At 38.1% G+C, this 13,938-nt stretch overlaps 1 protein-coding gene across 1 annotated transcript in view; it reads left to right on the plus strand.

Moving 5' to 3' along the window:
• The window catches only part of BABAM2 (BRISC and BRCA1 A complex member 2), a 393,777-nt gene that overhangs the window by 107,391 nt on the left and 272,448 nt on the right, over window positions 1–13,938 (plus strand). Inside the window, exon 5 of the mRNA XM_065927231.1 lies at window positions 11,743–11,937. Coding sequence (XP_065783303.1) covers window positions 11,743–11,937 — 195 coding nt within the window. The remainder of the gene's footprint in view (window positions 1–11,742; window positions 11,938–13,938) is intronic.

Raw genomic sequence — 13,938 nt, forward strand, 5'->3', positions numbered from 1 at the left:
TCTTCTTTAGTGAATATAAAATTGTTATTCCAGTTCAAACTTTGTATTCTCCTATCATGGGAAGAAAGAATACTTTTATTTCTCAGAAGTCCCAACTGATGTCTTCATTTTTCTCATTGCACTTGATCAGATGTGTGCACATAGCTGAATTTCCTCGGTGTATAGGAAATGTTGATGGGTTTAGGCAGTCAGGACCATGGAGCTTGAAGTAGAAGTTCTTACTCAAAACACATGCCTGAGAGTGAGGAGATGTGGTTTCCCAAGGAAATTTGGGTTTGTCTTAACCAGAAGAAGGGAAATGGATGTTGGAAATCAAACAGTAGATGTCTGCTAAATGTGGGTTTTGGCCAAGGACTTTACATGGACCTGGGCTGAGGTAGAGTTTTTAGGGGGAAGGATAGACATTGAATGCTTTTACTGTCTCCTGTGTTACACTTTTTGGGTATCTTTTCCTTTAGTTGATGGTCTGCTTTACACTGCTTTTTCTTCCTTGCTCTTGTTGTAGTTGCTTGTGGCTGGTGTAACAGGAGGAGCTTGAAGAAGAGCCTTCTTTTCAGTGGGCGTTTCCCCTGATTATTTATATGCAAACTGTGTTACTAGGACTTTGGTTGCTTCAAGGCTGCTGGCCAGAAAGGCCCAAGACTGAGATTTTGGCTAAGAGGATGAAGGTCTGTCAAATACTGCCGGTCTGGAATTAAGTCCAGGGAGCTCACTATGGTGAGGAGAAGCAGTTGTATAGTATAAATCATTGTAGCCCAGGGGCCAAGTCTAGCTAGGAAATCATTGATAGGGCAGGGGTCAGAAACCAGGTGTTAGAGCTTGCAGGTGTTTGTCTGGTTAAAAATAACAACTTGGTTGAAGCTGTTTGTTCTCTTGTCTTGTTCCATATGGCTCATTCCTGTAGGTCTCTCTGTGATTATCATAGTTGCAAAGAAATGAGAATCTACCCTGAGGTCTGATCCTGACTTAAGTGGAGAAGAGATTATTGTCTTGACAGGGGTGACTGGGTAGGATTCCTGTGGTGTTGTGACTCACCTATGGCTGTAAAACACTCAGTGCCAACAAAGGATGCTAGGCTTGAATCATCTTCTTCCATTATTTAAATAATTTGCTCCAAGTTTAAAATCTCTGTGCAGAAATTGGGATTCTTCATCTTTTAAGTTTAAAAGACTCCTGAAGACATTTTTCTAATGAAAAGTGAAATCCTAACAAAGTGTTTGCTTTAACTAAATGGATTGCAGTTAATTTCTTGTAAAGAAACACAGAAGCACACTTTAACTTAAAATAAGCTCACACTGTTGTTTCTTGTAGTACAGCCAGGAAAACCAGAAACAAGCTGTTTCCTTCAAAATCACATCCCTGGATGATATTCGAGCAACCTGGACAATTTAAATGCATCCCCAGGAAAAACAATTTGAGTCAAGTTGGAAATCATATTTGCTAATTTCCTTTATGTCATGGCAATGTTGCCTTTTATTCTCAGAGTCCGAGTAGGCTTGATTGAGAAGGTGTGTGGCATTAGCGACTCAGGTGAATAGCAACATTCACTTCAGAGCCACAGCCAATCTGGGGTCATGAAAAGGTTTTTTTTCTTTTTTCTTTTTTTTTAAATTGGGGTTTTGGTGAACTGGATACATGTACAGCCTAGAGGAATTTAAATTTTTTTGAAACACTTTGCTGACCAGACAGAAGGATTTCTAAATGTTTAGAGATCACTAGTCAAATTTTAGTCTACACTGACATTTTGTTCAAATATTGAACTTAATAATATCATTTATTCATGCTTTTTTAAATTTGTTTGAGAAACAGTAGGTATAAAACTTAAGCATTTTGGCCCCCAATAGATTTGATTTTGTATTTAAAAGATAGCACCGTAAAGTTGCGTGTGTAGAGACAATATCTTAGGGAAGAAGAGTGGATTTGGTCATTATTAAATTCAGCAGTCAGTGATTTTAGGGTCTCCAGTCTTAGTTCTTTTATATTCATTTTGGAAAAGATACTGGTCTGTGCTCTAAGTGGTTGTACTGTTAAGAAAGGCTTAGAAAGGTTCTGGGGAGCCTCTTTTGTTTTCAACTTTGTTCCACTTGCAGCAGGGTTTCCAAGATAGAAAAGAAGCTGCTCTTTACTTTCTTCCTCTTGATAGACAAGAAATTCTGGGTCAACAGATGTGGTTTGAGATTTCCTTCTCCCCCTGCTCTCTTTCACCCTAGGTTGCTCCCATCTCTCCATCCCAGTTCCAAGGAAACAGAACTTAGAAATGTGCCGGGTGATCCTATAGACCTATTTGAAGTGGCAGTTCAGCGTGTCCTGGGGTTGCATGCTGGTCACTTTCTTTTTTAGAGGAGCTGAAAGGTCATTTGTAAGCAACTTCTCATGAGCAAGAAGTGATATTACAGGGTTTTTTTTTTTTTTTTTTGAGTTTTCTAAATTGAGCTAAAGTTCTATTTTTGAGATGTGCTGTGCTGTGCTTAGTCACTCAGTTATGTCCGACTCTGCAACCCCATGAACTATAGCCTGCCAGGCCCCTCTGTCCATGGGGATTCTCCAGGGAAGAATACTGAAGTGGGTTGCCTTGCCCTCCTCCAGGGAATCTTCTCATCCCAGGGATTGAACCCAGGTCTCCTGCATTGCAGGCAGATTCTTTACTGTCTGAGCCATGAGGGAAGCCTGTATTTTTGAGATACTTTTGTATATTTTAGATTAAAAGCATGCTGGCCTGTGGAAGAAAGCAAACATGTATGTCAGTTCCAATGAGTCTGCTGAGCATAAAACAGGGATGGTAGAGAAATTCTGGTGTGATGTACCAGTAGGTGGTAGATAGTTGAAGATTCCCCAGAACTCCTCTGTTATTTGGAAGTTTTGCTTACCTAGCAATTGTTGGTGAGGCTGCCCACTGAATGGCATTTAAAAAAAATTCAGGTTTAGGATTTATTTTTCTTTTCTCATTTGCAAACCTGTTGGTTCTTTCATAAAATCATGCAGGAGAGTGATTTTTCAGAAACCAAGATATTTGTATATTTTGCCCAACACATTACCTTTGTCCTTCTCAAAGATGTTTATCTGTCATGTTCTATATTGGCATAGGGTTAGTATCACATTACTACTAGTATCCAGAAGATTTAAGCCGGGGAATGGACTGCTGTCTTTTTTATTTTTCCTGCAAGGCAATAAATCAGACCTTTTAGAATAGCCTAGATCACATAAAATCCAGGGAAGTTAGTTGTTGATTGAGAGGGAGGTCAGAACCTTGGAGAGCTCTAGAGAGAGCAGGGACAGAATGCAGCGGAAGCTGCCATGGCTGGCCCCAAGCAGACTAGGTTTTTTTGAGAAGATTGTAGTTCCACTTTGTTTATTGTTAAGATATGTATGATTTAAGGAGATAAATCCCTTTTACTCCCAAGCTATGAGCTCTCTCTCTCTCTCTCTCTCTCTACACACACACACACACACACACACACACACACACAGACACACACACACACACACACAATCTATAATTTCATGACCTGGGGCTACAGCCTTATAAACCAGAGAAAATGATTTTCTGCAGCACATCTGGAAGATCCTCCAGGCCACTGTATAATTTCAGATCCTCCTGGGAGGGCCTCCAGTATCATGATGAAGATGGTCACAAATAGGAAGGATAAAAGAAGCATAAGATTTCAGTGAAGTGTTTACTACTTACTAGACTAGATCCATTTCCCAAAAAATAAACTTTTTTTTCAAATGACATGTTAGGTAAAACTTCAACACAACCCAAACTCAAACCAAACCAAAACAACCAACCAAACAAAACCAAAAGCAGAATGACAGTGGTGTTTTGGTTAAAGCAGGTTGAGAGGCTGGGGTGCCCTCTACTAGGTTTGCTCCTGGCTCCAGCAGTAGCCACTGAACGCAGGCTGCAAATTGCCACATTTGACCAGAATACTTCAGTTTACTTCTTAGGCATAGTTCTTAAGCAAGTGTGAGAATTTAACTTAACTGTACTTCTAGGGATATTTTTTACTAGCCCGTATTAATCCCCAAAATGACCGTATGTTGGTCGTCGTCTTAGCTATTCATTTGGATGTTACAGATTTGCATCTCTTTCTAATTAGCTTCTGTGCTTCCAAGAACCCACTGAGTTTTCAAGACTGTAATTAACAACAACTTCAAAGAACATGGCAACATTCTCAAATCTCAGATTCAATAGGCTCTGCTTACAAGAATGAAGAGAATTATTAGACTATTTGAAAATAAAGCCATTGAGGATTATAAAACTACCCTAATTAATTTTTTGCCATACCAATATTTATTTCTGTGAGTACTCTATAAATTGTAGAGGTCTCAGTGTGGCTCCATCTGGGGGATAAGAATAGTCTTTCTGGAGAATGGAGGGATCTGATAATATAGGTTGTGAGGAAGACTTACCTTTATTCTTTATACTCTTATGCTATCAGAAAAAATGCTATTTCTCTTACCATATGTATATTACTGTTTCAATGAAACATTAGTTTATGAAAAAGAAGAAATCAATAAAATCACATTTATTTGCTAATTAGTAAGGTTATATACTTTTTACACATTGTTTTTTTATTTGTTTTTATTATTTATTATTTTATTTATTTATTTATTATTTTATTATTTATTATTGTTTTTATTAAGATATAATTGACATACAACATTTAGTTTTAAGTATACAACATGTTGATTTATGTATATATTGTGAAATGAATACCACAATAAATTTAAATTTCATCACCATACAGTTATAGATTTCTTTTTCTTGTGATGAGACCCTTTAAGATTTACTCTCAGCAGCTTTCAAATATATGGTACAGTATTATATGTTGTGTACAGTACTAGATAGTTGTACATAATTTTGTAATGTTTCAGATAATTTTAAAGAAGTGTTTCTAATTTATATCTATACTTTATCCTCTTATTAATTAACAGTTTTTATTATGAGCATTTTTTAAAAGAAAATTTTTCCCCCATATAAGATTTTTTTCTCCTTCCTTGTTAGTCAGTGATGGTCCCGGGGCTCATTTGCTAATTTGCTTATTTCTCTTCATCTCCCCAGTGCTGTGAATCTAGTATATTGTTTCCCAACTCTTTTCGTATATTTGTGAGTGAATTCATTGTGAGTGAATTTTCTTTAGTATGACTGAGAAGCCTTGTTTTGAATAAGTGAGATGTGATTTGGGGGTGAAGTGAGTTAGGCATTTGCAAGAATTATAATCTGCTGTGTTCTCACATAAGGAAGCTCCCATAAGAAGCTGAGGATTGGTTGTGCTTTTTCAAGTCTGCAGGGCCATCGATTTGGGAGTATAACATGTGTGGTAGAATGTATTGATGAGAGAGACCTGGGAAGGCTGCGGGTCACACACACAGGAGCATCCCTCAAGTCAGGCAGCCTATAGAGTGAGCCAGAGTGGGGAATCCAGAATTACTGCTAGAGGGGACAGGTTGTGACTACAAAGAGGCAGATGCCAATTCTTCGGTTAGAAACTGATATTTTAGTGAAATATCATGTCACTGAGGGTTGGCAGGTTTACATTCTACACTCTCAGTTGTCTATACTTGAGTATCATCAGAGTTGTTCAACCTCTTTAGGTAACCAGCATTTAAAAAGCACTGGCATGATATCTTCCCTGAACTGCTTCATATGTGTTTGGTGAGAAGGAATAAAGTTTCATGATAGTACTTCATTTTTTCACTTTTGTCTGTTTTCTCTTATTACACTTTTATCACTTTCTCCTAATACATTTTTACTCCTTGATATATTACATGTCCCATGCCTACTCTTCTTGACCATCCTCTTTTAAAATTTCCTCTTTCATATATCACCAAAAATAAGTAAAATAAGAACCCTGTGCATAGAGAGAGAAACTCTTCGCTTTTTCATAAAGAGGCTTCTTAATTTATGCTCCCTCACCCTTTCCTTGAAGAGGTTTTGGGCATTTTTCTCTATCTCCTTCTCAAGAGGGTGGAAAACCCCAACGTCCTGCATTGTTAGACCTGTTTTTAAAATACGCTTCAGTCTTAGAAAGTAACCAAAATCTTGTGTATCTTCTATGTTCTCCCCTTCTAGGCCAAGTAATTCAGAGCACAAATGACTTCATATGTAAAAGTGGTCATGCAGCAGCAGTAAAGGAATTTTTATCCCAGTGAACATATCTCTGCTTCCCTTGATGGGAATGTTTTTCAACTAAGTTGTTTTCCAGTGAAGTGCGCTTTGAATGGCCAGAGAGGTCAGATGCATTTCCATGTATTGGGAGGTTGTATTTAATGGAAAGGGACTGCTTGGCATATCTTTACTATGCATTTAATAATTAGATTGAATCACTTGAAATGAATTCAAATTGGTAAGAGGTATTTGCCAGCTTATATGCTTTCATAATTTAAAAAATTTTTGTAGATATAGGCTGTAACTTGCCAGATAGCTAAAGAGAAATGACAGAATTAACAGTTTAAAATAAGAGACTTCCCTGGTGGTCCAGTGGTTAACTATTTGCCTTCCAGTGCAGAGGACACTGGTTTAAGCCCTGAACTAAGATCCCACATGCCACGGGGCAGCTAAGCCTGTGTGCCACAGCTGCTGGGCCCACACACTGCAGCTACTGAAGCCTGAGGGCCTAGAGCCCGTGCCAGCCACAGCAGAAGCCACTGCAACAAGAGCATGTGGCACCACAACCAGAGAGTAGCCCCTGCTCACCGCAGCTAGAGAAAGACTGCTCGTGCGGCAAAGAACAAAGACCCAGTGCAGCCAAAAATAAGTAAATGAATCAGGTAAATAAAGAGTTTCAACTGAGGCAACTGAAGCTTTTTCTTTTTGTATTGGAAGGACTTGAATACTTGACTGAGAAAGGGAAGATTGTATATTTTTTCTGTACATCAGTGTTTAATGATGATTTCTGAAGAAAATGCATAGCCAGCTATATAATGATCATTTTGAGTTTTATACTGTGTTGTTATATCCTGTTGATACTTTAAATGTGGTCTTGAGTACCTCGAAAGGACCTCAGGCTCCTGAGATTCAGAGGTTTGCCAGTGAGGAGTTTACGCTCTTTTTGTTCAGTCACTTCATAGCAAGGGCTCTCTGTGACTCAGTGCAGAATGCTGAAGCTCCTGCTTTTCCCTCTGTTCATGGAGTCTTTACTTGGATATCCCTGAAGATCTATCTTTCCTATAAGTGAAAGAACATTTAGTGACCTCTCCATTGTCATTTATTCCCTAAGTCAACACACTCTTTGGGGCAAAATCATTATTATCCTTTTAAAGGATGTATTTCTTTAGCTTCTGTTTGTTTTCTTTTGATAGAAGATTTCTCTGGTGAGATTGGTCATGGTATTAATGAATGTGATTTTTTGGTGTTATATAAATGAAATGTGTTAACATTTGGAATATCTCCATAACTCAGTGAATCGGTATTTTCTAAATGACCAATGCAAAGTCATACATGAGTAAAAGTTTCATTTAAAGTACAGGATAGACAAATGGAATTTAGGGTAAGAGTGTGAAATATTTATCAATCTAATTTTAGCCTACTGTTTAACACAGGGAATTGCATTCAATATCCTGTAATAAACCATAATGGAAGAGAAAAAAAATAGTTTTAGATTCCACATTACAACTAACCTTTAAGAAACCACCACTTGTTGAGTTTTGGTGTAGTATCAAAGAAGAACATCCAGAATTATTTGGAAAGGCTGTGGAACTACTCTTCTTTTTTCGAAGTACATATTTGAATGAGGCTGGATTTTCTTCATATACTTCAGCCAAAACAACATATTGCAACATTGAATGTAAAAGCACATTTGAGAATCCAGCTCTTTAATTAAATCAGACATTAAAGAATTTTGCGAGAATATGAAACAATGCCATGCGTCTCATGATTTTTTAGGAAAATACAGTTTTTCATTAAAAATGTTTTTATGTTAACATGTAGTAGGATTGTTATTTTTAAATGAATTAATATTCGAAACTTTCTGTTTTAACTTTTACTATAGTAAATTTTGTCCATATAATTCATATATGTAGAAGCTCCTTGGGGTCCCCCATACTTTTTAAGAGTATAAAAGGTTCCTGAGACCAGAATGTATGAGAATCTGTGCTGTAGTGCTTAAGCAGGGACTTGGAGCCAAATTGCTTAAGTTCAGAACTCAGCTTTATTATTTAATAGTTCTGTGACCTTGGACAAGATACCAAACTACTTTTGGCCTCAGTTTCTCATCTAAATAAAATGCTATAATAATGTAACTTGTAGGTTGTCTTAAGGATTAATTTGAATATATGAAAAGTTCTTAGAATTTATATAGTACTCAACAGGCTATATAATTATCACCTTTTGAGCATTTGTAATGTATTGGTGTTTTCCTTTATAGATGCCAGATTTCTAAATTTCTGGAAATTCAGTGTTTTGTGGTATTTACATGGTCTATCATCAGTAAAGTCCCTGATACCCTTAAACTTCTCTACACCATTCCCCCACACCCCCCCACCCCCCGCCAAAGTCAGTGGTTCTCAACCTTTGCTGAATTTTAGAATCACCTGTGGAGCTTAAACAAACAGACCCTCTGTGCCCAAGACACACTTCAGATTGACTCAGTTAAACCAAAATCTGGAGGTGGGAATAGGGACCAAACATAGTATTTCTCACTCTTGAAACCTGAATATTCAGATCCTCTGCCCTGAGATTCTGTCTTTCCCTCCATGCTCTCAAATAATTTATTTATCACAGCTGATTTCTCTCTCATCTTTTGTATCACTGCACTTGGAGGGGCGGTGGTTGTTCTCCCTACTCGATGCTGCTGCCAAGGAAATCATCGTTCCCTTTTCCCTGACACCCCATCCCCAGCCTTGAAACTTAGCCCATCAGACAGTAGAACACACCCCTCCCTCCTTGTTGTTATCTAGAGACATCCTTTGAAGATTTTAGTGCATGGCTCACAGTTATTTTCTCAGCACGGTTGATTGCTCTTTTTGTGATTGCAGGTGATTTAATATTCACATAAATGCTTTAATATTCACATAAACGCTCCTTCCGACGTGTGGGCCTCTCAGTGCCTGACTTCCTTTCCTGCAGGATCTTGTCCTCCCTCCACCTCCCTCGGCCAGACACATGCTCAGCCAGGCCTTGTCAGTACCCATTACAGATCAAACATCCCGTTCTCTGACCACACCTCCTGTCTTTTAGAATTCATTCTTTTTAGAATTTCAACAGCAACAATTCTTCAGCTCACCAGGACCATTGGTCCTGTCATTTTTCCACTAACTCTTACTTCTCTTATGAACTTACTTTGCTTTTTCCTGGCTTAGGGTGTCCATGTCCATAATTACAATCATTCTTCTGCAAGCCCTCAAAGATCCTTGCCCTTCTTTCTTTGTATTGTATTTATCTGGCAAAATCCCAACCTTTGTTAAATCTAAATTCCTCCCACTCTACATTGCACCCAGGTGAGGGAATTTATGCTGATTGGTCTCACTTAAAAATCATACCTCAAGCTCAATGGGGCTTTTAGTGCTGTCTGGAATTCCTCCTCCATTTCCCCAGTTCATTCATTGTTTATTGTTCTAAATGACTATTGCACACTCTCTTCTCAAAATTCCTGTATCCCCTCCTTCTTCCTCACTCTCAGCTGATGGCCTTGTTTCAAGGAGAAAATGTAAACTCTTAGAAGAGAACCACCACAAGCTTCTATCGCCGCATAGAACAACTTGCCTACATTTGTAATCCTAAGCTGGCCTTTTCTCTTGTACCTACATATGGATTCTCTGTGCTCGTTTCTAAGGCATCCCTCTTGGAGATCCCATTCTGCCTACCTAATTGTTACCTTCCCTGATGGTGTTCTGTGCCCACTTCCCTTTTCAGCCGCATGTTCCCCCCTCTCTATGGGGATATTCCCTCAGACTATAAACATCTGAGCAAAACTTTCTCTTCCCCTCTGGTTACCAGTTTGTGTTGTCTGTATCACATTTCTAATTTCTTTCTACTCATTCTCTCTTAAAGCCTCTACAGTCAAGCTTCTACTTCACCAAGATAGCCCTTGTGGAGCGCACTACTGACCTGTGCGTCCACACACCCAGCCGTCGGTTCCTAGGCCTTCTCTTACTCAGCAACACCAGTTGGCACAGCTGATCACTTCTCTCTTTTGAAGCTCTTCTTTCACCAGTTTTCTCAGTAGCATTTATTACCATCTGATTTTGTTAATTATTTATTTTGACCAATGAAACTGTAAGCTCCTTTAGCAAGGACTTGGTTTATTCCTGTCACTGCCTGGAACAATGCTTGATACAGAATAGGTACTTGATAAGTATTTGTTGAATGAATGACTGTGAGCTTAAAAACAGCTATATACTTGTCAGATCTTTCCCATCTCCTTTCCTGGTCAGGCCTTTTCTCCGGACCTCGCATTTCCTAATTGTATTTTCTGTCATCTCTACTCCATTCTTATCTTTTTCAGGCTGAACCACCACCATTGTGTTTACATGTCTGTGGGGCTCTAATGTTTACAGAGCATTCATTTATATCTGGTATTATGGTCTGTGGATTTGAGTTGAATGACATTAGCATTTAATGCTGAATTTAGGTGCAGATGGAAGAAATTAAATTTATGAAAGAATAAGAAACAAGTCTTTAAGGCTAAAATTATGGTCTTCTTAGGATGTTTTGTTTTCTTGTTTTGTTACTACGCTACTTTACACTTTACTGTTTCTGCCTGCCCGTAGTGGAATTCTCCTTGATTGTCTACAAGAATTTTTAGAAAGCAGGAAAAATCAACAAGTTCGAGAGGCCCTTCTGACTTCTGTTCCGAGCTTATCATTAATTAAGAGTAGTTTCTTAATTAGATTATTATTAATCTAATAACTTAGATTAATTAAGAGATCTCTCTAATTAAGAGAGATCTGTTTCTCTCTTAGATTATTTGTGGGAATGTAAATCGGTGCAGCTTCTATGGAAAACAGTATGGAGGTTCCTTAAAAAAACAAAAACTAGAGTTGCCACATGCCCAGCAATCTCACTCCTGGGCATATATCCAGAAAAACTCTGATTGGAAAAGTTACATGCTCGCCAATGTTCATAGCAGCACTGTTTATAATAGCCAAGACATGGAAGCAACCTAAGTATCCATTTGCAGATGAATGCTAAAGAAGATGTGGTACATACATACAATGGAATATTACTCAGCCATAGAAAGAAGGAAATAATGCCATTTGCAGCTACTTGGAGGTTAGAGATTATCATACTAAGTGAAGTAAATCAGAAAGAGAAAGACAAATACCCTATGATATCACTTATATGTGAAATCTAAAATATGATAAAAAGGAACTTATTTACAAAACAGAAACAGACTCACAAACTTAGAAAACAAACATGGCTGCTAAGGGGGAAGGGTGGGGGAGGGGAAATTAGGAGTTTGAGATTAGCAGATACAAACTACTCTATATAAGATAGAGACGCAACCAAATCCTACTTTATAGCAAGGGAACTGTATTCACTATCCTATAATAAACCACAATATGAGAAAAGAATATATACATATACATATATATGTATATATCTGTGTGTATAATTGCATCACTTTGCTGTACCCCAGAAACTAACAAAACACTATAAATCAGCTATACTTCAATAAAAAAAAAATGGCCTATTTCTCTTAGATTTTCATCCCTCTTTCCCTTTATATTGATGAGCCAATGTGATACTGGATTTGTGTGAAAACTCATTTGTTACTGGGCTTTTCTTTTTGGCTTCTACAGAACCTTGCCTCCTGGAATCCATCAAACCCTGAATGTCTCTTACTGGTGGTGAAGGAACTTGTGCAACAGTATCACCAGTTTCAGTGCAGCCGCCTCCGTGAGAGCTCCCGCCTCATGTTCGAATACCAGACGTTACTGGAAGAGCCACAGTATGGAGGGAACATGGAGATTTATGCTGGGAAAAAGAACAACTGGGTAAGGTTTTTCGAGAAAGAGAGAAAAAGGTCACTTTATCTGTAATAGAACAAAATAATCAATTCCAACATTCATTTATAATAAACCCTGGCCATTTCCTTAGATAAACATGATTGAGGATGCCCGGATATTCTCTCAGTCTCACACCCGCAGCCCCTGACTTCTGAGTGTCTGCAGCTGGGAATATGAGTCTCCAAAATTTACAGGCTTCCCAGGCGATATCTTTGAGAAACCACATAAACATTAAGATCTCTTCAAAACTCTGAATTATGAGAAAGTATGTGATATCTCAGTCAGACGAGAGAGGTCAGTAACTCCGGAGGTAACTAGCTTATGTGGAGCCTTTTATAATTTCTTTTACATTGTGTGATCCTTTAAAGACACAAGCCAGAGTGTATCACTCCTCTGCCCAGAACTTTCATATCCCTCTCTTTTTCTCTCACAGTAAAAGCCACCGTCTTTCCAGGGGTATAGAAGAGCTCAGCCTGATTCCCGTCACCATCATCCTCCATCCATCGTTCCTGCTCTCTCTTCATCTCCTGCTTTCCTGTCTAAAAATAATCATCTCAGCCACACTAGCGCCTCTGTGTGCTGTAGACACACCAGACATGCCCCTGCCCTTGGATCTGTGCATAGCTTTCCTGTCATCTGGCTTGTTTCCCCTGTATAATCACAAAGCTAATGCCCTTCCTCCTCAAAGATTTTGCTCATATGTGACTTTCTTAGAAATGGCTGTATTAACACCCCCAATTTTTTTAAACAACTTTTTTTGAGGTATTATTTTTATATCATATATCCACCTGTTTTAAGTGTAAAGCAAGTTGAACAACCATCATCAATCCAGTTTTCGAATGGTTCCATCATGCCAGTGATATCCCTCAATGCCCATTTATAGTTAATTCTATTCCCACCCCCAGTTTTGGGCAACCACTAATTGAGTTTCTGTGAATAGATTTTCTTTTCTGAACATTTCATGTACTTGCATACTTGGGAAATACTGTGGGTTTGGTTTCAGACCACTGCAAATAAGCAAATATCAAAATAAAGTGAGTTGCATGAATTTTTTGGTTTCCTGATACACATATGAGTTATGTTTACACTACACTGTAGTCTATTAAATGTGCACTAGCATCATGTCTATAAAAAACTTTTGATATATTCTGCTTAAGTCCAACGTACACACAGGGGAGGCATTACACAAGAGTGTGAATCCCACCAGAGATCACATCGGAAGCCTACCACACTTATTATGTTTGCTGTTTGTCTCCCCCCAATGGAATGTAAAATTCCACAAAAGCAGAGATATTTGTTCACTGGAAATATCGTAAATACTTAGAACAGTGCCTGGCATATTGTTTACATTCCATAAACATTTGTTGAGTGAATGAATGAATGAATGAATGAATGAGTAAACTCTAGTTTATTTAAACACAAAGTAAGTTTAGGTTCCCTTCTCTGTGTTAAGCCTTTCAGATTTCTCTCAGTCTGTCTTTTCTTAGGTTAAACATACCTCTCCCATCTTGCTCTTTAGCTCTTTCTCAAAGGACATGTTTTCCAAGGTCTTATATGTGATTAATGCCTTTGAATCAGTGAGACTAAAATTTATCCTTGTTACAAATCATCTTGTTTGTTCAGTTCAAGGTTTTTTTTTTGTTTGTCTGTTATTTTGTAAATTTATTTTGTTTATTTTATTGTGGTAAAAGACACGTAAAATTAAATTTGTCATCTTAACCATTTGTAAGTATACAGTGAAGTAGTATTAAGTTTGTTCACATTGCTGTGCAGTCACTCTCTAGAGCTTTTCCATCTTGTAGAACTGAAACTCTGGACCAATTTAAACACTAACTCCATTTCCCTCCAGCCCTTGGCAGCTACCTTTCTACTTCCCGTCTGTATGATTTTGACTCCTTTAGACATCTCATATAAGTGGAATCATCTAGCATTTTGTCTTTTTGTGATTGGCTTATTTTGCTTAGCATACTGTCTTTGAGGTTCATTGAT

The sequence above is a fragment of the Muntiacus reevesi genome, chromosome 3 (assembly GCF_963930625.1).
Source record: "Muntiacus reevesi chromosome 3, mMunRee1.1, whole genome shotgun sequence".
NCBI lineage: Eukaryota > Metazoa > Chordata > Mammalia > Artiodactyla > Cervidae > Muntiacus > Muntiacus reevesi.